The sequence below is a fragment of the Muscardinus avellanarius genome (genome assembly GCF_963383645.1).
Source record: "Muscardinus avellanarius genome assembly, chromosome: 5".
Classification (NCBI taxonomy): Eukaryota; Metazoa; Chordata; class Mammalia; order Rodentia; family Gliridae; genus Muscardinus; species Muscardinus avellanarius.
This window is the reverse complement of record NC_137790.1, coordinates 10,608,489-10,630,701: the sequence shown is the minus strand read 5'-3', so window position 1 is coordinate 10,630,701 and position 22,213 is coordinate 10,608,489. Positions and strand designations below refer to the sequence as shown.

At 47.5% G+C, this 22,213-nt stretch overlaps 1 protein-coding gene across 1 annotated transcript in view; it reads left to right on the top strand.

The window, feature by feature from the left end:
- Window positions 1-4,823: 4,823 nt before the first annotated feature.
- The window catches only part of CLIC6 (chloride intracellular channel 6), a gene marked incomplete at both ends in the record, with an annotated part of 49,215 nt that continues 31,825 nt past the window's right edge, over window positions 4,824-22,213 (top strand). Inside the window, one exon of the mRNA XM_080696454.1 lies at window positions 4,824-5,855. Coding sequence (XP_080552580.1) covers window positions 4,824-5,855 — 1,032 coding nt within the window. The remainder of the gene's footprint in view (window positions 5,856-22,213) is intronic.

Sequence of the window (22,213 nt, the reverse complement as noted above, 5' to 3'; positions counted from 1 at the left end):
GTGTGGCCTAATACAAAGTACCGACACTCGATGATCTTGTCCATGTTCTTTTTTCTGAAGCACATCCGCCCTCAAAACGTTTGCAGAAGGCACTCAGGCATAAACCTGTGCGGTTTGCTGTTTGGAGCTGAAGGTGCCGGCTTCATCCTTAGGAGATAAGGGCGATGCTACTTCTCTGCTCAGGTGAGGGCACCAGGATTCCTCTCTGAGGCACCTGGAGCTTCTGTAGAGCGAGGGTCTGGGCTGGACACATCTCTTGGTTCACCTGTGTGGGGCCATGCTTTGAAAAGTTGTTGCTTTGTTGCATTCACTGCAAGATGTGGCTTCTGGCCAGTTTCTTTTCAGATAGGGCAAACCTTGGAGACAGGACACCTGACGTCCTCAGCTCTGGTAAGGCAAAAGAACTCTCTGTGGAGGCAGTGGACCAAATGTGGCTCAACCCAGTCCAAAGCCATTAGGAGCCTGACTGGTCAGATCTGTCTTGAGCTGGGCTCCCCGCTGTTCTCCATGTTTAGAGGGTACTCTCTCTTGGGTAACTCAGTTCCTTACCACAGTCCAAAAGACCTAGCCTAGCCGGGTGTGGTGGTGCACACTTGTAATCCCAGTACTTGGGAGGCTGAAACAGGAGGATCGCAGGTTTGCAACCAGCCTCAGCTACTTAGTGAGTCCCTCTGCAACTTAGTGAGACCCTGTTTCAAAATAAAGAATCAAGCTGGGCATGGTGGCGCACGCTTGTAATCCCCGCGCTTAGGAGGCAGAGACAGGAGGATCATGCAGGTTCGAAGCCAGCTGCGCTGGCTTAAGAGACCCTGTTTCCAAATAAAAATATAAAATAGGTCTGGGAGTGTAGCCCGGAGGTAGAAGGGCTTCCACGAACCCCAGTACCACCAAAAAAATTAAATAAAAAAAACAAAATAAAGAATCAAAAATAGGGTTGGGGGTGTAACTCGGTCATAGAATGCCCCTGAATTCAACCCTTAGTATCACAAATAGAAAACAAAACAAAACAAACAAAACCTCCCCTCCAAACCTAGCCTATCTCCTAGTAGGTATACTACATGATTTTCCGCATAACTTCCTCGACCTACTCATTTTATTAACTCATATTAATTATAATTTATTAATATAAATTTATTAATATAATCAATAAATTTATTAATTCTATTTATTAATTATATTTATTAATAAAATTTATTAATTATACTTAGTAATGGGCCTCAGTGTGATAATTTCATACACAAGTATTGCATCCTGTCCACTGATCCGATGCCACCAGCCCATCCCGCCCCCACCCTTTTCAATCTCTAGTAACCACTATTTGAATTTCAGGCTGATTTTTTTTTAAACTTTCCACATATGAGAGAGAACATCTGGTACTTGTCTTTCTGTGCCTGGCTTATTTCACTTAACATAATGTTCTCCAGTTCCGTTAATGTTGCTGCAAATGACAGGATTTCAATCTTCGTGGATGAATAATTCCCCATTGGATCCACAGCCCACAATTTTTTTTATTCATCTGGCGAGAGAAACCTAAGCCAATTCCATATTTATTTATTTGATTGGTATTGGGGGTTGAACCCAGGGTCTACTTCCGAGCTACACCCCTAGACCTTTAATTTTTTTAATTTTGAAGCAGGATCTCACTAAGTTGCTGAGGGACTTCTCTAAGTTGCTGAGGCTGGCCTTGAACCTGCTATCCTCCTGTCTCTGTCTCCCAAGTACTGGGATTACCGTCAGGTACTACCACACCTGGCAACATTTGTTATTTTAAAAACTTTCAACCATAGCAATCCTAACTAGGGTGAGTGAGATGGTATCTCATTGTGCTCTTGGCCTGCATTTCTATATTTCTATGGTAACTAATGATACTGAGCATTTAAAAAGATAGCTGTTGGCTATTTTTTTTTTTAGAAGTGTCTACTTGGATTTTTGTCTCAATTTTTAATTGTGTGTGTGTGTGCGTGTGTGTGTGTGTGGTGTGTGTGTGTGTGTGTGTGTGTGTGTGTGTGTGTGTTCCTTATCTATTCTGGATATTAGCCCTCTGGCCAATAAATATTTAGCAAATATTTTCTCCTTTCTATTAGGTTGTCATATCTTTCTGTGGGTGTTATTTTTTTCTGTGCAGAAGCTTTTAGTTTGATATAATCCCATTTGTCAATTTTTTTTTCTCTTTTGTTTCTGTGCTTCAGGAGTCCTAGCTTAAAAAAAAAAAAAATCATTGCCTGTACCAATATCTTGAAGTGTTTCCCCTCTCATTTCAAAACTTCAGGTCTTACATTTAGATCTTTGATCCCTTTAAAGTTGATTTTTGTGCAGGGTGAGAGATAGGGGCCAAATTTCAGTCTTCTGAATGTGGATATCTAGTTTTCCTGACACCATTTATCAAAGAGCCTGTCCCTTATCTAAAATACCTTGCTTTGGTGCCTTTGTCTAAAAATCAATTGTCTGTAGATACACAGATTTATTTCTGAGACCTCTATTCTGTTCCACTGGTCTATATGTCTGTTTTTAAGCCAAGATTCTTCTGTTTCGGTTACTGTGATTTGTGATGTTTTGATATCAGGAATGTGAGGCCTCCAGCCTTATTCTTTTTTGCTTAGGATCCTTTTGGCTACGTGGGGCCTCTTGTGCTTCTGTATGCATTTTAGGATTTTTTCCCCTTCCTGTACTGTGAACAATGTCACCTACAATATGATGGAAATTCCATCGAATCCATAGATCAGTAACATTTTAACTTATTCTTCCAATTTATAAACACGTTTTTTCTGTCTTCTTCAATATCTTTCGCCACCGGTTTATTTTTCGCTGCAGAGTTCTTTCGCCTCCTTGATTATGTGTATTCCTAGGTATTTCATTTGGTGTTGACTTTTGTGGCTCTTACATATGTGGTTGCGTTCATGATTTTTTTCTCAACAAATTTGCTGTTGGTATACAGAGAAGCTGCTGGTTTTCGTATGTTGATTTTGGATCCTGCTGCTTTACTGAAGGGCTCATCAGTTCAAAGAGCTGTTTGGTGGAGGCTTTAGGGTTTTTGTACATCGTATCATCTGCAACACAGGTATAGTTTTACTTCCTCTCTTCCCATTTGTATGCCTTTTATTTCTCTATCTCGCACAATGTCTTTGGCTAAAACTTCTAGCACCATACTGTATAAAAGCAATGAGAATGGACATCCTTCTCTTGAACTGATCTTGGAGGTCATGCTGGCTATCAGGTTCCCCCTTCCATATGACGATGGCTGTGAGCTTGTCATCCTGCCTCGATTGTACTGACGCATGCATCTTCTATACCTATTTGTTCAGGACCTTATCATGAAAGAATGGTGAATTTTATCACGTGCTTTTCTGCATCTACTGAGAGGATCATGTGGTTGTTATCCCTCATTTAGTGACTGTGATGTATTAGATTTATTGAGTTGCCTATGTTGATCATGCTTAAGTCCTTAGAGTGAAGCCAACTTGATCATAGTGTATGATTTTTTGGATATGCTGTTGAATTCGATTTGCTAGTATTTTGTTGAGAATTTCTGTATCTATGTTCATTAGAGATATTGGCCTGTAGTCTCTTTCTTTCCTTCTTTCTTTCTTTCTTTCTGTCTGTCTGCCTGTCTGTCTGCCTGCCTGCCTGCCTGTCTTTGTCTGGTTTTGGTAACAGGTTAGTGCTGGCTTCAGCATGAATTCAGAGGCGTTCCCTTCCCTTTCAGTTCTTTGGAATAATTTGAGAAGAACTGGCATTAGTTCTTCTTTAAAAGCCTCTTTCTTTTCTGTGGAGGAGGTACTGGTCTGTGATCCCGGGTGATTCCTAGCCCAGTATATCCCATAGCTCCTCTCTTGACACCCTGGATTTTCTTCTCCCCATCCCAAGCTCCTCAGACCCTTAACACAACACACCAAAGCACTGTTCCTGAGGTTAGAAAATCTAGGAGGGTCTTTCAGATGCGCAGATGTGTAGGTGTCTCTGGAGACCAGGACGCAGAGGCGTTGTAACCCCTCCTGTTCTTATCATTTCTGGAGAGGCAGGCCCCTCAAGCACAACCCAGACCTCCAGTGAGCAGAAGCCCATCTGGCTCCTTTTGCTTTTCTGCTCAGGCTCCCGGAACCTCCCAGGAGGGCCCTGCGGAAGCTGGAGGCAGCACACCGAGATCTCCCTAGGACCTTTTCTTCTGCACATACACGTTTGGTACTGAACACGGGTCCAGGTGCGAGCACCTTCGCTCGGAACACCTTCACGCTCCACTTCCGGGGGAAAGGTGGAAACCGGGCGTTTGAGTGCCCAGCTGAGTAATTTAAATGACTCTGGAACTTGAAGCCCTTCCAGAAAAACACGCTGTTGGCTAGCAGGACCAGAATCCTTCCCCTGAAGTCCACAAGGCTATCATTGGCCAGGCTACTCAGCCACCTAAATATGGGGGAGGAGGGGATGGCAAACCCCGCCCAAGCCCTAAGGGGACGGAGCTGGCACCCAGGACTTCAGGTCAGCGCTGGGACAGAGGCTAGCGGCCCGCGCTTCAAAGCGCAGGGTGAAGCCTCCTGCTCCCTCCCTGCCCTGCACGCTGTGGCCGGGGCTTGGGGCTGGGGTCAGGGAGGAGACCCCGGAGAAGCCCCAGAGGTGGGGGAAGAGCCCAGAGACCCTGAGCAGGGGCGGAGGGGCGTCTTGGGGCAGAGTGGATTTCGCCCCCAGCGAACCGTTCGCCGAGAGTCCCGAGTGGGGCGTCCTCCCAGACAGGGCGCAGCAGCCCCCGACCCTCACTCCTTTTGGGGCGCCACCAGCCCCAAAGCAGCCTCGAGGAAGGGGTCTCCGGGCCGGGACCGCGATCTGCAGGCATGGCCGAGGCTGCGGAGCCCGAGGGCGGCGCTCCGGGTCCCCAGGGGCCGCCCGAGGAGGGCCCAGCGCTTCAGGTGGAGGGACCCGGTGAGCCGGGGCCGGCGGAGGGGCGGGAGGGGAGCGAGGGCGCCGCGGAGGCGCCCGGGGGCCAAGGGGCGGGCGCAGCGACGGCCGCGGTGAAGGAGGAAGGAGGCGGCCAGCCGGACGGAGGGCGCACGGCCGAGGGTAGGGGCCCGGGGACAGAGGCGCAGGGCGCGGCGGAGGCCGGGGAGGCCGCCGCTCAGCACCAGGCGGAGGCCGGGGAGGCAGCCCCGCAGGACGCCCAGGTCCTCCAAGGAGGGGAGGCGCCCAGCGGCACCCAGCAGGTGGAGGAGGTTAGCCCGGGGCCGGACGCGCAGGGAGAGGCCGTAGGGGAGGCTCAGGGGGAGTCCGGAGACCCCACGGCGGAGGAGCAGGGGGAGCACGGGCTGCAGGCGCCGGGGGTCAGCGGAGACGCCCAGGGACCCGCAGAGGACAGCATGGATGCCGATGCCCAGCGGCCCGAGGAGGGAGGGGCGCAGGGGATGGAGGGAGCGCCCCAGGACGGAGGAGGACGCGGTCCCCAGCCCGAGCCCCCGGCGATCGAGGGCGCAGCGGAGGAGGCCGCGGAGCTCGGCCCGGGGGAGCAGGTGGGGAGAGAGGCGTCCGAGGAAGAGGCCCCCCAGGAGGCCAGCGCAGGGGCGGGCGAGGATGGGGACCCGGGCGGGCGCCAGGAGAAAGAGGAGGGGGAAGGCCAGAGCCCAGGGCGCGGAGGGAGTGAGGAAGCCCCCGCGGTGCTGGTGGAGGAGGCGCCCCCCGACGGCAGCCGGGATGGGGAGGAGGCCGAGACTGGAGAGGCCGCGGAGCCGGAGGCCCAGCTCAGCAACCACCTGGCGGAGGAGGGCGCCCAGGGCGCCGAGGAAGCCGCGCAGGTGAATGGCCGCCGGGAGGACTGCGAGGCATCGGAGCCCCGGGACCCCGCGCAGGAGCACGACATCACCCTCTACGTCAAGGTAAAGGCGGCCCCCCAAGTCCCAGGATGCCCCTCCATCCTTATCTTCTCAGATATTAGAGAGACGCCCTGAGGCTCGGCTCCACCGTCTCAGGTTGCCTCTCCAGAGGGAGGAGGGACAGCAGGTGTTCAGGAGTTTGAGCAGCTTTTAGGGGAAGGCTTGGAACCCAGAGATGGGGCTGGGGCGGTGGGGAACGGGACAGGGGACCGGCTTTCCACTCTCTTTTGTCTGGAAAATTCTTACTGGGCCTCCAGGTTTCCAGGTAATTAAAGAATTATCTGGAGGGAAACAAAAGCGACGCGCCCTTTTGGCGGTCAGAGGATTTTGTGGAAGGAAGTTCTAATCCTTGGAGTGAAACAGTGGGAACAGGTAGGTTTCTGTGAGCTGGGTCCCCAGGACTCAGATCGCAGGCCCAGAGATGCCAGAGTGTTCAGTTATGGAAAGGTATTTCGTTTGGGGAACAGATAGTGTGCCTTTGGGAGGAGAGTGGAAATTTATTATCACATTGAGCATTTTAACATTGACGTGTGTGTGTGTGTGTGTGTGTGTGTGTGTGTGTGTGTGTGTGTGTTACTGGAGATTGAATCCACAGGCATTCTGACTCTGAACTACACCCTCAGCCCCATTTTATTTATTTATTTATTTATTTATTTATTTATTTATTTATTTATTTTTGTGGTGCTGAGGATGGAGCCTAAGGGCATTCTACCTCAGAGCTACACCCCAGCCCGATTTTTTAACTTTTTTTTTTGAATTTTGAAACAGAGTCTCATTAAGTTGCAGAAGGCCTGGCTAAATTGCTGAGGCTGGCCTCAGACTTGCAACCCTCCTGATTACAGGTGTGCGCCACCATGCCCGGCTTTAATATTTACTTTGAAAGAGCAGCACGCTGGTGACTTGACCTTCCTGTGCCTGGGCATGACATCTACTTGATCTTCTTTCTGTTAAAACGAGAGCAGTGGTTTGTTTTGTGAAGGAGTTTGTAGAGATAGAATAAAGAATGTTTAGAATTTAAATTGGGGTTTTCTTTCCTCAAAAAAAAATTACATGGGCATCAAAATTACATGGACAAAGTCCAGCAGCCACTCACACCAGAAGCTTTGTTTAAAAAAAAAAAGTGTTTTCTGAAGACCTTTGGCCAGACCCTGGGAAGCTGGAGATAATAAGGTCAAGAATGTGCATTGCATGTTGAATTATAATCCTTCAGAAATCCTTTCAGGCTTATAGGAGCCAGCTGTGGCCTAAACTGCCAGAGATGAAATGTAGGTGAATTCTATTAAGTAAAGAAAAAGTCCTTAATGTGATTCACACCAGAATTTTTTATTTTTTATTTTTTATTTTTATTTTTTACTTTTTTTGTACCAGGGATGGAACCCAAGGACATTCTACCTCCAAGCTCCACCCCCAGCCCTATTTTTTATTCTTTATTTTGAAACAGTGTCTCACTGATTTGCAAAGGGCCTTACTAAGTAGCTGAGGCTGTCAACAAACTGTGATCCTCCTGTCTCAGCCTCCCAAATGCTGGGATTACAAACCCGAGTGGCCACACCTGGCCACCCCAGAATTTTTAAGTGTCTGATTCACATCAGAATCAAAGGTGTTGGGGAAGAGTCGGTGTGTGTCTCACCAGGGAGAAGGTGCTGCTCCTAGTAATTTTTAAGACACAAGGACAGGGACAGCATAAAATACCATCGTGGAACATAACCCAAGGGCACAGCTCCGGGGAAAGTCCTGGGAAAACAGAGACCTGCAGCTGGGTGGCCCCAATCTGATTGATTCAAGAAATTTCCTAGTGCTTTAGTTGCAGGCCAGTAAGTGAGTGATTCCAACAAAGGGCCTTGCATTACGGTTGTGCAATGCAGTAATAGTCTCCCTGCTCACCTGCTTAGTCTTCTGCCTAGCCCCCTCAGTATCACCAGGGAGCCAGGAAAAAGATATGATGCTATTGTGTCTTAGTGTAAGATTCTCCAGTGGTTGATTGCAGACTTTCAGGTAGACCCACATTCCTGAGCCAAGCGCAAGCCCTTCATGATGGTGCTACGACTGCCTTTCTCTCCAGCCTCCCCTGGCCATTGCTGGGGGCCCCCACTCTTTGTTACTCATGGTACTGTCATGCCAGCCACGGGGAAATGCTTTGTGTTTATTGAGAGAGCCCCATTCCTCCTTCCTGCCTTGACAGTTTGCACATGCTCTGCCATCTCTGTGCTAGCCTGGGTATCTGTGTCATGTTGCTTTCTCTTGCAAGTATGCAAGGACGTATTTTTGTAAAAGAGCCAGAACCACGTAGAGCAGGCCAAGAAAGTCCTTCTTGAACGAGTGTGTGGCAAATTAATTGCCAATCCTGCTAATTTTTAGCTTTTTATCCTCAAAGAAATGTTATCTATTTGTCATCAAATGATAGGGTAATCCCTCCCTCCCCACAGAGTATTTAGTAAGAAAGATTCTATTCTTCGCTTGACAGTGAAGGTTAACAGTATAATAGCATAATGATAACAGCAGTTAACAAACAAAACACAAAATACCACCAGAGATTAGGCCGCTCAGGAAATCTCCCAGCTTTGCAACTTCTAATCCACTGTGGACACTTCGAGGTGGGGGTTTGGGGTGGGACAGTCTGAGACACAGATTTTCTGGTGAATTTTACATGACTTAAAAACCCCCGGTGTGGCCAGCGAATGGTTCTGGACCAGAGCCTGAGAACATCTTAATTCATGTTTTGAACATCACACATTTAACGGTAGCTTTGAGTTGCTGTGAGCTCGTGATTCCGCATTTTTCATTGCATTTGGATGCCCCAAAGAGGTAAAATTGAGACCTGATGGAACCAAATAAGACATGGGAAAGACGTGGCCTTTGAATAAGCCTCATCACCCAGAAATGCCCAGAAGAAGATAAAAAACGGCTGTTAGGTATTGCCATTCCACATGTCAGAAGCCTGCTCTGGGTATGCAGTGGAGGGACCGGGTAGACCAGTTGGCTGCAGCTCCCTGCACACCGTTTCCTGGGAGAGAGCATGCTGAGGCCTGTTCTGTGGGGCTTGGTCTCCAAGGAGCTTGAAAGAGAGATGTTATTTTCCTAACTCTCTGGGTACTATGTGCTCTAAAGGGAGATGAGCAGTGATGCACTTCTGTGATGCTCATTCTCCCGTTTGTTTTATAACACCTGCTTGCACATTACTGATATAAATTCTGCACACAGTGACCTCAGGTAGGAATGAGCAGGTCAGGAAGGTTTGCTAACCTCGTCTGTAGAGGTATGGGTGTGGACGACGCATGCACGCTGGGGATAGTGGTGCCCCTGATCACATGGAGACCGTGTTCGCGTTGTCTGGCGCAGCTGTAGGCTTGTGGTGCGCCACGATAGGTGTCTCTTGGTGATGACAGGTGATAGCTGATGGGTTCAGGGCCATAGCTCATGAGAAGCAAAACCTGTACATGAGCCCAGAACACCCTGCCCTGCTCCAGTGCCCCAGTGGGAGAGGATGCTATTGTTATGCTTTGCAGATGGGGTTTTAGAAGCCTGCATCTCTGTCCTGCCCTGGGCGCACCTCTGTCCCCCCAGCTCTCCCATCCCCATGTGGGGGGACAGGCGTGCACCTCATGGTGCCAGTTGTGTTTCTACACCTTAGGCATGAGTCCCTCTTTGCATCAGGTGTCCTTTGTGTCTTTGGTTTACATGGCCGGTCTTACTCCCCAAGGCGTTGTCCTGTTGAGCATCTAAAGCCAAGTGGGACACCTTCAGAGATAGTACATGAGTCCTCTAAGTGTGTAAATTTACCCTTTCATTTCATGTACTCAGGTCAAACCCAGGGCTTGAAGGAATGTGTAACAGCCCATGCTGTGGTCCGTGTTCTAGGTTCCGGTGGAGCCTTGTGCTATAGGTAACTCAGAACATACAGAGGACTGTATTAGAAACCATGTGAGAGGGGCTAGGGGTATAGTGTAGGGGTAGGGTGCTTGCCTGGCATGCATGAAGCCCTGCGTTCAATTCCCAGAACCATAGAAGGAGGAGGAGGAGGAGGAGGAGGAGGAGGAGGAGGAGGAGGAGGAGGAGGAGGAGGAGGAGGAGGAGGAGGAAGAAATCAAAGCCTGGTGTGGTGGCGCATGCTTGCAATACCAGCAGTCGGGAGGCTGAGACAGGAGGATCGCGGTTCTTGGACAGCCTCAGCTACTTAGTGAGGCCCTTTGCAACTCTGTGAGACCCTGTTTCAAAATAAAGAGTCAAATATAGGGCTGGGGGTGTAGCTCAGAGGTATAATGCCCCTGGATTCCATCCCCAGTACTGAAAAAAAAAAAAGTGACAGCCTGATAGCACATTGGCAAGTGTCTTAGTTCATTTGCTGTTACTATGAAGGATAGAAACTTATTTGTCTCATGGTTCTAAAAGGCTGTAAAGTCCAAGAGCATGGTGCTGGCCTCTGCTTGGCCTCTGGCGAGGGTCTTTTTGCTGTTAACACGGTGGAGGGTATCGCATGGTGACATAGAACACGTGTGCCAGCTCGGATCTCTCTTCCTCATTTTATAATGCCATCATGAGGGCCTGGCCCTTATGACCTTATCTAATCCTAATGGTCTCTTAAAGGCCCCCACCTCCAAATACCATCGATATGTGATTTTGGGGATTCATTTCCTAACCTGTGAGTTTTGGGGGACACACTCACACCACAGCAGCAAGCAAGACCGAGGCCCTGACCTCCCAGAGCTTCCCATCTGGTACCCAGGACAGACACTGACGGTCCTGTATATAAGGTGCACATTGCATCTCCATGGTGTGAAGGCTGGCATGGCGGACACCATGCTTGCTTTTCTCATCATTCTTTCCACTTATAGCAGTGTCCAGACCACTTAATGCTGCTATGCAGGGAAGCTGGCCCGAGGACGAGGGGAGGGCCTGCAGACCCAGCGGTATTCACTAAATAGTTACTGATTTAATTGTATGTGGGAGACACAACTGTGCCCCTTTCTGCTCCACAGAGTAGAAAGGACCCCTGATAATTTCTGGTCTAACTTTTTAAAAAAGATTTTCTAAGCTAGGTTGGCTTTGATCTGAGTTTCTGGCCCATTCTGTAAAGAATACATTTCTTTTTTTCTGAGCGTTAGGGAAGTAGACAGTCAAAATTCTTAAACTCTTCTTTCTTCAGCATTAGTTTTCTTGCTTCTTTTCTGCCTAAGTGTCGACTCGCCTGTGTGTAGGCACAGTGAGGAAAGGTGTTTCTTCACCGTGTACACAGCAGGTTTCCTCACAGTGTACACAGCTTCTGAGTTGACACCACTGTGCTCTCCGGCAGCCCATCCTCCTCCTTGGAGGGAGACACTATCATGGCCCCTCCTCAGCTGAGTCCATGCCTACACTTAGAACCCCATGCCTCGTGGCCTGCTTCTCAAAGCAGCATTTAATGGAGATGTTGTTTGGGAATAAAATTGATTTCACTTAATGCTGCTATGAAATTTTCTTAAATTGAATTTAAGCTGGCATGTATTTATTTTCTTATATATATTCTTATATATTATTTTATATATTCATATATCATATGCTATATGATATACCTATGTATGTATGTATGTATTCTCTCCTTTTTTAACCTGCTCTTATCCAGGGGACTATTTACTCTGCTAAGTTTTCAAAACTTAGCCCTCAAGTTCAGGTGGCAAATGATTAACAATTTGGTACATTTTAAGTACTTGTTATTAATACCTTCGTGGTGTGTGTGTGTGTGTGTGGGGGGTGTTACTGGAGATTGAACCCATAGGGATGCTACCTTCGATTATACCCCCAACCCTATTTTTATTCATTTAGTTAATTTATTTATTTTGTGTTTCTGGGAATTGAACCCAGGGGCGTTCTACCTACCAGCTACAGCAGCCTTAGTTTTTTTTTTATTCTTTATTTTTGAAACAGGGTCTCACTAAGTTGCAGAAGGCCTCACTAAGTAGCTGAGACTGGCTGTAAACCTGTGATCCTCCTGACTCAGCCTCCGTATTTTACTTTTATTTATTTATTTTGCAGTATGGGATGGAACCCAGGGGCATTCTACCTCTGAGAGACACCCTCAGCTCTAATTTTTTTATTCTTTATTTTTGAAACAGGGTCTCACTGAGTTGCGAAGGGCCTCACTAAGTAGCTGAGGCTGTCAGAGAACCTCAATCCTCCGGTCTCCACTTCCTGAATGCTGGGATTACAAGAGTGTGCCGCCACATCTGTGTATTTTTTGTTTTGAAACGGGGTCTCTCTAGATTGCAGGCTGGTCTGGAACCTGCAGTCTTCCTGTCTCAGGCTCCCAAGTACTGGGATTGCAGGCATGTGCCACCACACTCAGTTTTAGTGATCACATTCTTGCCCTAGCTGGTGCACTGTGGTATTTAATGCTGGGAAAAATGTCATTAGTAGTGCGTGCAGCTGCAATTAATAGATTATCTAACAGTGAGTGGTCTTAAACACGAGCTTATTTTTTACATGCAACAAATAGAATGCAGTGATTTAGTCAAGTGTATCCACTGGTTCTTGGTGTTCTTTCTGCCTTTATCATCAAAAGAGACAGCCTTTGCCTCCAGCATCAGATCTTCACAGGCAAGATATGAAACAGGAAGGTAAGAGGAAGAGTGGGGACGTTCTTCTAAAGCCTATTTGTCTTTCATCAGGAAAGTGTCAAGGGGGTGCTGGGTCCCTGAACTGGGGCAGCAGCCTTTCCCTTGATCCCATTGGCTGGGCCCGGCTTTCTGTGCCCCGTCCCCTCCAGACCTTTCCTAGGCTCAGGGGAATCATGAGACTGGTTTGGACCAGGGGTCTGCAAACTATGGCTTACAGGTCCAGTCCAGCCTGTGATGCTCCTCAGATGAGGCACCAGTGTCAGGCTTATTTCTCTAACTATCCCCATGAGGGTATTGTCAAACTTTTTGAATCTGAAAGGTGAAAAATAAGGTCCGTTGCCATTTAACTCACATTTCTTTTTTCTTTTCTTTTCTTTCTTTCTTTCTTTTTTTTTTTTTTGTGGTACTGGGGTTCCTGGAAGCCCTTCTATCTCCGGACTACACTCCCAGACCTATTTTATATTTTTTATTTGGAAACAGGGTCTCTTAAGCCAGCAAGGCTGGCTCCGAACCAGCACAATCCTCCTGTCTCAGCCTCCAAGCGCGGGGATTACAAGTGTGCGCCACCACGCCCGGCTACTCACGTTTCTTTTATTACGTATAAAGTTGAAAATGCTTTAATATATGTAAGTTCTCTTGGTATCTATTTTCGGTGATCTAATTTATATCCCCTGTCTGGTTTTAAATGAGCTTTCATTTCTATTCTTTCTGCTTTCTTTCTCCTCCCTCCTTTCTTTCTTTCTTTCTTTCTTTCTTTCTTTCTTTCTTTCTTTCTTTCTTTCTTGTACTGGGGTTCCTGGAAACCCTTCTACCTCCATGCTATACTCCCAGACCTATTTTTTTTTATAATTTTTTATTTGGAAACAGGGTCTCTTAAGCCAGCATGGCTGGCTTCGAACCTGTGCAATCCTGTCTCCGTCACGTGCGCCACCACTCCCGGCTCATCTCTGTCTGGTTTTAAATGAGGTTTCATGTCTATTCTTTCTGCTTTCTAAAGAAATCAGACCTGTGTCGTTTCTGGTGCATTTATGCTCACAGCAGGACAGTGACGGTTGGCTCTGGGATGATTTATCCCAGCATCCTTGGAGTGTGTACACAGGACAACCAAGCACAGGCTGCAGTAGCACCCTTGCAATCTCCAGGTTTGTTACTGGAACCTTGAAACGCCCCTTTGTACTTTAGATTCTAGAACTTGTTAAATCCTGAGGGATTAGGCATCGCCACCGTCGCTTTCGCTCCCTTTCTTTTTTAATTAGCAGGTACATTTTAGCAAGCGCATACACTTTCAGAATCTCACCCTAGGTTTCCTGGTGAGAACGCGTGTTCAGAACAGAGTTTAAGCACTGTGGCTGGTAGGATCATTTCACACCCTCATTATCCCATCTGAAGACGTAAGGCCTGTCGCTTTGATCTCAGTGTGCCATCTACTGAAGTGGATTTGATTCCCACAGACCACCGTTGTGAAAATGTTATCAGCGGTGCAGTGAGGTCAAAATATTGTCTCTGAGCTCCCATCTCCTGGCCAGGTGTTCTGTTTGTTTCTACCTGTTGAAAGAATTGACCAGAGTCATCAAGAACGATGACAGATCCTTTCTGCCCGAGCCCAGTAAATTCTGGGAATCACAAAGCTGCTCCATGGCTTATGTTTAATGAGAGGGAGGGAGAATTGAATACCCAACTATCAGAGATCCTCTGGAAGATTCCAAGGGAGAAATGTAGGCCGTGTTGATATACACTATTGCTGCGAGGGCTGAGTCTAATCTTATATGTGTGTGTAAGAAATCATCAGATTAAAAACATTCTCATAGTCTATCTTTTCATTAGGGTGGTGGACTCTCTCAATTCCCTGCTTCTCTTTCTTTCTGTGCTTGGTTGTGGAGTTTCCACACACACATAAAAAGTGGAATCTGTTGACGTGGGGAAGAGTGAGAGCTGATTTTCTGTTTTCTAAATGACTGTGTAGTATTTTGGGCTCAAGTGTATATTTAAAACAAATATTTATTGATTGCCTGCCAGGTGTCAGGCCTTGTGTGTGGGATTATGATGAATGTGGCTGCTGCTTTCTGAACCTGGAGAATGATCCAGAAAGAAATAGCTACCATACAGTATGATCAAAGGGAGCACGGAGGCCACTGGAACAGGTGGCGGGCAGGCGAGTGCCCGGGCAGAATGATGGTCATGGTGTGTGAGCCTGTTCGATGATCCTCATGGCACAGTAACAGTGGGAGATGGTCAGCTTCTCGAGGGAAAGGCTTAGTTTGGCTCACAGTGTTGGAGTTTTCAGTTTGGGGTCACGAGGCCCCATTGTTTTGGGGCCTGGGATAAAGCAGCTCATTGTTCTGGGAATATGTGGTAGAGCAAAGCCACTCACTTTATGGTGGGAAAATGAAAAGGGGAAGGGGATGGGGGTCTGGGGAAGGCACACCCCCAGTGACCCGAAAACCTCAATCTTTTTTTTTTTTTTTTTTGGTGGTACCGGGGTTCCTGGAAGCCCTTCTTCCTCCGGGCTACACTCCCAGACCTATTTTATATTTTTGAAACAGGGTCTCTTACGCCAGCGCGGCTGGCTTCGAACCTGCGCGATCCTCCTGTCTCCGCCTCCCAAGCGCGGGGATTACAAGCGTGCGCCACCATGCCCGGCAGGTCCCATCTCTTAAAGGTTCTGCTACCTTCCACTAGCTTGACTCTGGGCAGCAAGCCTTGTGATATAGAGGATTGAACCCAGAGGCATTCTATCTCCCAACTATACCCATAGTTCTTTTTAATTTTTTTTCTTTGCCATACCGGGGATGGAACCCAGGGGCATACTACCTCTGAGCTACACCCCCAGCCCTCTTTTTTATCCTTTATTTTGAAATAGGGTCTCACTGAGTTGCAGAGGGCCTCATTAAGTAGGAGCCGAGGCCGTCCTCAAACTGCGACCCTCCCGTCTCAACCTCCCAAATGCTGGGATTACAAGCGTGCGCCACCACGCCTGGCTAAAAATTTTGTTTTGAAAGATAATTTTGTTAGGTTTCTGGGCCTCACAAAGTTGCTGAGGCTGGTCTTGAACCTACAATTCTTCTGTCTCTGCCTTCCAAGTACTGAGATGACAGGTGTGCTGGGTGACACGGAGAACATTTAAGATCCATACTATAGGAGGGGAATATTTAGACCCGAGATCTCTTCTTTGAGTGGCATCCACTTGCTGCAAGATGAATAGATTTATCCTTCCATTTGTACCATGGGTGGGTGTGTGAATGACAGCCAAATAGAAGCCTGGCTCTTATGTCAGGTAGAAAGATTTGGGTGGTCAGTTTTTGACTGTATATTTTGCAGGGTATAAGTTTTGTATCCTAGAGCATCTTTTCATCAGAACCAGCAGTGTTGCATGAGTCAAGCTGTATTTGCAAGCATTGGCTTTTGTCAGGGTATGGTGATTTAACCATAAAAATACTGTGGCATGTGACAAAGCCCCTTTCCCCTTCTGCACCGGTGGCAAGAAACTATACAATCAAGGACCTGAATGGAGAGGGAATGACAGAGGACCATGTTACAGCACCCAAGCCCTGGCGTGGTCACCTGGGTCAGCCCACATACCCTTATCATGCTCATTTTGTCATCTTTAATGCTACAAAGCAAAGGAGAAGCAATGGAGTATACGTCGAGTACCTATGAGTCCCAGGGACCCCTTTTGATTCAGAGTGTGTGAACCCAGAGCTGTCCTGAAGAAGCAGGGTGGTCAGGGCCTCTTGCATAAACCTGCTGGATTCCGCCTTGCACCCTGGGGAAGTCTTCAGAGTTATAGGGCTTCTGCCTCATTTGCTGACCATCCTAAGGTCATCCTGTTAGAGAGGGTAGCCAGCTGCTCAGACCAGGGAAGGCCTGGAGACGTTCTGCTCAAGGCTTTATTTATGTATGTATTTATTTTTTATTTATTTATTTTTTTTGGTGGTACTGGGGTTTCTGGAAGCCCTTCTACCTTAGGGCTGCACTCCTAGACCTATTTTATATTCTTTTATTTAGAAACAGGGTCTCTTAAGCCAGCGCGGCTGGCTCGGAACCTGCGCGATCCTCCTGTCTCCGCCTCCCAAGCGTGGGGATTATAAGTGTGCGTCACCACGCCCGGCTAAGGCTTTATGCTTATATTTTTCTAAACTCTTGTGGGGGCTTTGGATGCTGCAGTCCCGGAGGCAGATGCTTATTATGCACCCCCGGCAGTGTCCCTTCTCTACCAGAGTGGGATACAGGGACAAGGAATCCCAGCAGGGAGGTCGTTGTCCTTGTCCCTGGGTCGGGCACACGAGGACGTTGTGATGGGGCCCTAAGGGCAGTGGCCACTGGCACGTCACAGCCTTCGTGCTCTTTGAAGGCTGGACAAAACCAGGTGTCACAGGCCTGGAGGGGCCAGGATACTGCGCTTTGTCCCTAAACAGGGAAAAGTAACACTTTTCTGGTACCTTTGGAGTCAGGGCCTTGGAGGGGAGTTCAAAGAGACCCAGAGAGATAGAATCTTTCCCCTGACTTTATTCCCTTTGTTTTAACTCCAGCTCAGATGCCTTCAACTCTTTTCCCAGGAAAGCTCAGACCCCGTGAAGTTTTGGGTTGCACTCAGTGGCTTCTTAGTGTCACTTAACTCTGCAAACCGAATCCGGTGCTAAAGAACACTCAGCGCCACATCAGATATGGATGGGGACATTCTTTGCTCACTGCCATTTTAACCAAGAAAGTATGAGTCTTTGGCTTGTAAACAGCAGCAATAGACCGATATTGCTGCGGATGCTGAGGCTTGCTAAAGGAAGCACCGCAGGTCTGCAGTTCTGCCCATCGCTGACCATAAAAATATGATTCTGTGGCCTTGAGACAGTTCTAATGCTTCCTTAAAACCAATTCAAGATAGTAAAAACTGAGTCTATTGATAACCGACTTGAGAACCCTTGAACCTTAGCATGGCACATTAGAGGTGGTTGTACATCATTTGACATGTCTTTCATGGAGAAGTGGGGTTTAACTTTCTCCCTCTGAATTGGACTCAACCTTCATGGCTCTTTGCAACCAGCAGGAGATGGCGTGAGTGATACCAGGTGATTTTTATTACAGAAGGCTACAGGGCTGCTGCCTCATTCCCTGACCATCCTGAGGTCACCACACTGGAGGGGTCACCTGTAGGCATTGTATTTGACAATCCCAGCTGAGCCTGGCCTTCTGGCCAGCCCACCATCTTTTCATCAGAACCAGCTCTGAACCAGCAGGAGATGGCGTGAATGATACCAGGTGATTTTTATTACAGAAGGCTACAGGGCTGCTGCCTCATTCGCTGACCATCCTGAGGTCACCACGCTGGAGGGGTCACCTGTAGGCATTGTATTTGGCAATCCCAGCTGAGCCTGGCCTTCTGGCCAGCCCACCATCTTTTCATCAGAACCAGCTCTGATGCAACCAGTCTCTGATTGTGAGACAGTCCTGTTCCCCAACCCCAATCAGCCCGTTTCCCAGTTGAACAGCACTGGGTGACCTTTGTCAATGTCACAGGAAAAGGAAATCTTTGCTCAAATTCTTGGCTCACAAAATTATGAGATCTAGAAAACAAACACTTTAGGGTCCTAAATTTGGAGTGGTTTTGTTACACAGCATTTGGTGACTGGGTCACATGGTTTATGTTTCATCTAAATTGGTAAAATCCAGGTAGATAAGAAGACAGGACCAAGATGGGAGATTTAAAGCATTTGGGGGGACCGTGGAGGAAAGAAGGCTCCACGTAGTCAGTACTTACACTTGGTGCCTTTTGAGTCACTATAGGGATTGGAGCACTGTCATTCAAGATCGTAAGCCGCCAGGGTCTATAACAACAGGCTGCATTATTAAGCAGACTTTCCAGAACAAGATGTTCCTTTGTTGTAGTAATTCCCTGTGAGAATTTTACAAGGAAATAAGCTTTTCGTCTCTATGTAAAAGCTTTGGTTGGTACCAGGCCATATTATTAAATAAGGATTAAAAATAGCCCTGACATTTTCAAGCATAATTCATAGATGTGAAATAAGTGGCAAGTGCCATTTGCTGGTTCACGTAGAGCTTGTGACTCTACCTGCTGTGACAAGGATACTAGCATCACCAAGCCTTCTGCAAGGATCGAAAGCCCAGCGCTCTGTGGTTCAGTAACTAAGGTATGTGGGTCAACCACCTAATCCATGTAATAATGGATTAATTGTTACAACAGTAGAAAGAATAAATACCATATGTAGATGGGAATATGTGTAGGATCAGAAGGCCTTTGGAAAAATTCAGACCCATGTTTCAAAGTTGGAGGATCTAAGGTACCTTTCTTTGGATGTAGGTATAATCATAGATGACTTATTTCTTAGACTTGTTTCTAAGTTCTAAGGAGATGAGTAATGAAAAGCATTTCTTTGAGGTAGCACATTGGCCTGGAGTAAGCAACCTGATAACACGTTTTACCAAGTACCTGCAGATACTAAATGTAGCTCACTCCACGAGGCCTGAAGAGCCTAAAACATCGAGTGGACCTGCCAGCCAAGTCAGAGCCACTGCAGAAGTGAGACCTATCCTGTGGGCTTGTATTTATTTAAGAAAATAAATACTAGCTAAACATGTTGACATCTGTAATCCTAGTATTTGGGAGGCTAAGGCAGGAGGATCGCAGGTTTGAACAGCCTTAGAAACTTAGCGAGACTCAGCAACTTAGTGTTTCAAGATAAAAAGGGATGGGATATAGGTTGGAAGGTTAGGATACCACAAAAAAAGTAAAAAAAAAAAAAGAAAAAATTCTTCAATTTTCTTTTCTAAAATAGGACTGCGGCACTTAACAGCATTTTCCCTTTATGGTTTCGAGAGAAGAAGGATGCATAATATTCATGTCATAGGATTAGCTAATCCTAGCTAACAACAGTGAACAATACCAGCAAAGATACGGACCCAAGAGGCCCCGTAAACTTTCCTTTTATGTCTCCTCAGTGTGGCAAGAGAGAGGACCCGTCCATTGGTTTGATTCATTCTTCAAGAAGTCTCTTGTCCACCTCTGGGTTTTGTGGGTCGTCACTGACCTTGCTGGCTTATTTCTTGTCCCACTAGAGGGCAGCCAAGGAAAGAGAAGGGACTTACAGGCTCTGGGTCAAGTGGGTGGTTTCCAGTGCAATTACCTTTTCAGTGTCCTGCAGAAAGGCTGAAGAAATCAGGACACTTCCAAAGGGTCTGCACAGATGTCCTTCTGTGTCTCATCTGCCGTGCCCTGGCTCCTCTCCACTGCAGGATAGATGGCTCTGGGGCCACCTGGATGTCTCCGCCCTGCAACCAACCAAGACGTTGGGGGATAAGACCAGCGGGGATTTCTAGTTTGCTGGCAGCAACTGTGAAGGTAGAAGGGAGCTGGTGATGCTGAGCTGAGACAAGCTTGGGCAGAGGGTTCAAAAAGAAAGATGGTGTGACTTGATGGCTAGTCTCCTGAGCGTGATCTAATGTGACTATTTTTTTCTCAGTCCCTAAGGGAGACTTGCAAATAGGAATTCCAGCAGGAATATTAGATTCTGAGGTCTGCAATGGCAGGATCTCCCCAAAGAAAGAAACCTCCCAGTATTCCACGACCCCTGCAAAGGTATCCTCATCTCTTAACAGGAATTTCCAACTTAGTTACAAGCCGACATAGAATGGGCTGTACTCTCTCTAGTGTCTATCGGTTCCACCCCATGTTATCTCTTTTACCCTCTTGAGTGGTTTATCCGTCCCTAAGGACATTGTACATTCTGCGGGACACTCCTCCCCCATTTTGTGGTTGGCTGGGATTTCTATAAAAGTTGTTCCTTTGGCCCCTATGCAAAGAAAATATTCCTTTGCGGCATCGTTGTTTCTGTGGGAAAATCAGTCGATATATAAATCCCATTCACACCATCTTTCCCACGAATGTGGGCCAGTTATTAATAATGCCCTTCTCCAGCTAGGCATGGAGATGCACACCTGTAATTCCAGTACTTGGGAGGCTGAGACAGGAGGATTACAGGTTCAAGGCCAACCTCAGGAATTTAGTGATGCTTGGCCTGCATCCTGTCATCCAAACTCCTGTTATCAGCATCCTGATCTTGTTGTCCTGCCAAGAGGCCAGATGAGCTGTACATCTTAATTACCTTATTCCAAGTTTCTATTATTTTTTTTTATGATATTGAGAATTGAACCCAGGGCATTCTACCGCCAAGAAATACCCCAGTCCTAGTTTTTATTCTTTATGTTGAAACAGGGTCTCACTGAGTTGCAGAGAACCTCACTAAGTAGCTGAGGCTGTCTGCAAACTGAGATCCTCCTGACTCAGCCTCTCAAATGCTGGAATTACAAGCATGCACTACTATACCTGGCTCTCTCTCGCTTTTTTTATTTTTTACTTCAAAACGGGATCTTGCTAAGTTGAGGAAGAGCTTGCTAGATAATTGAGGGTCTTGCTCAGCTGCCGAGACTAATTTCAAACCTTCCATCCTCCTGTCTCAGCTTCCCAGGTACAGGGACCTTCTTCTCTCTTCCATTATCAGGATGGCTCCATTATTTTCTGAGTCTGTTTCTGATGGACAGGTCACGAGAACTTGTCAGGAAGCTCCAGCAGAAATGTCCAGAACGACATGTGCTGCCCCACAGCAGACCGGCGGGCGGGGCGGTGTGAGCGAGGCTCCCAAACAGCAGACTGGCGAGGTGGGGTGAGCGGGGCGAGCGGGCCCCAAATCATAGCTACGTTATCATCCCATTCCACTCTATCCCACCCCATTCTTTTCTTGACATAGAGAGTCTTTTCCTATTTATCTGCTGGCACCAACTATAAAATACTTGCAAGCTGGTTTACACAGAAACCAAGCTTTTGTTCAGTCCGGTTTCCTAAGTCTGACTTGGCTCCGCCCATTCTTCCTGTGCACGGGGCTGTCTAGACTGGACTTGGGGTAGCAAGTGAACACATTTTGAAAGCCCCAGCCTTCTTGCCCGGTGTCCATGTGTCTGTCTGCTCCCGGTCACCGTGCGTAACTGTCCCCTGGAGGACTGGCGCCTTTGCACCTTGAACTCTGCGGCTGAGTAGGGGACAGTCTTGGGAAGCTGATCTCAGGCTGGGGCTGGGTAGGGAGTCCTGAAGAGTGAGGGTCTCCTGCCTTCTATTTTCCCAGGCGTGACAGCAGGGAGGGAGTCACCATATTTACCAAGGGAAGCATTTGGCACAACAAAGACTTCCTTCTAATAAAGCCGGGGTGTGAGCCTTGGCCAGCCGGTTGGTATTTATCGTTGTTTGGAGAGCAGTGGATCCCCATTGGCCTGGGACCAGGGACCTTCCCTTTGTGGGGGTCAAGACCGGCCAGAGTGGGAAATGGTAAAGCCAAAATGTCTGAAGTAGCCTAAAAACTTCCCGTTTAAATTGCTACCATCACCAGGTGTGGTGGCGCACGCCTGTAATCCCTGTGCTTGGGAGGCCGAGACAGGAGGATCGCCCAGGTTTGTCCCAGCCTCAGCTGCTTAGTGAGGCTCTCAGCAACTTAGTGAGACCCTGTTTCCAAATAAAGTATAAAATAGGTCTGGGAGTATAGCCCGGAGGTAGAAAAACCCCTGGGTCCCCCCCCCCAGTACCACAAAAATAAATAAATAAATAAATAAATAAATAAATAAATAAATTGCTACTGTCTACAGGCTGGTGCTGTCTCTGCTCAGTGTCAAAAAACTCCCAGGCTTAGCAAATGAATGATCTGTGGCTCAGGAAGTCTTGAATTCGTAAGTATTCAGCAAGGATAAGGAGATGCAAAATGACCTCTAATGACT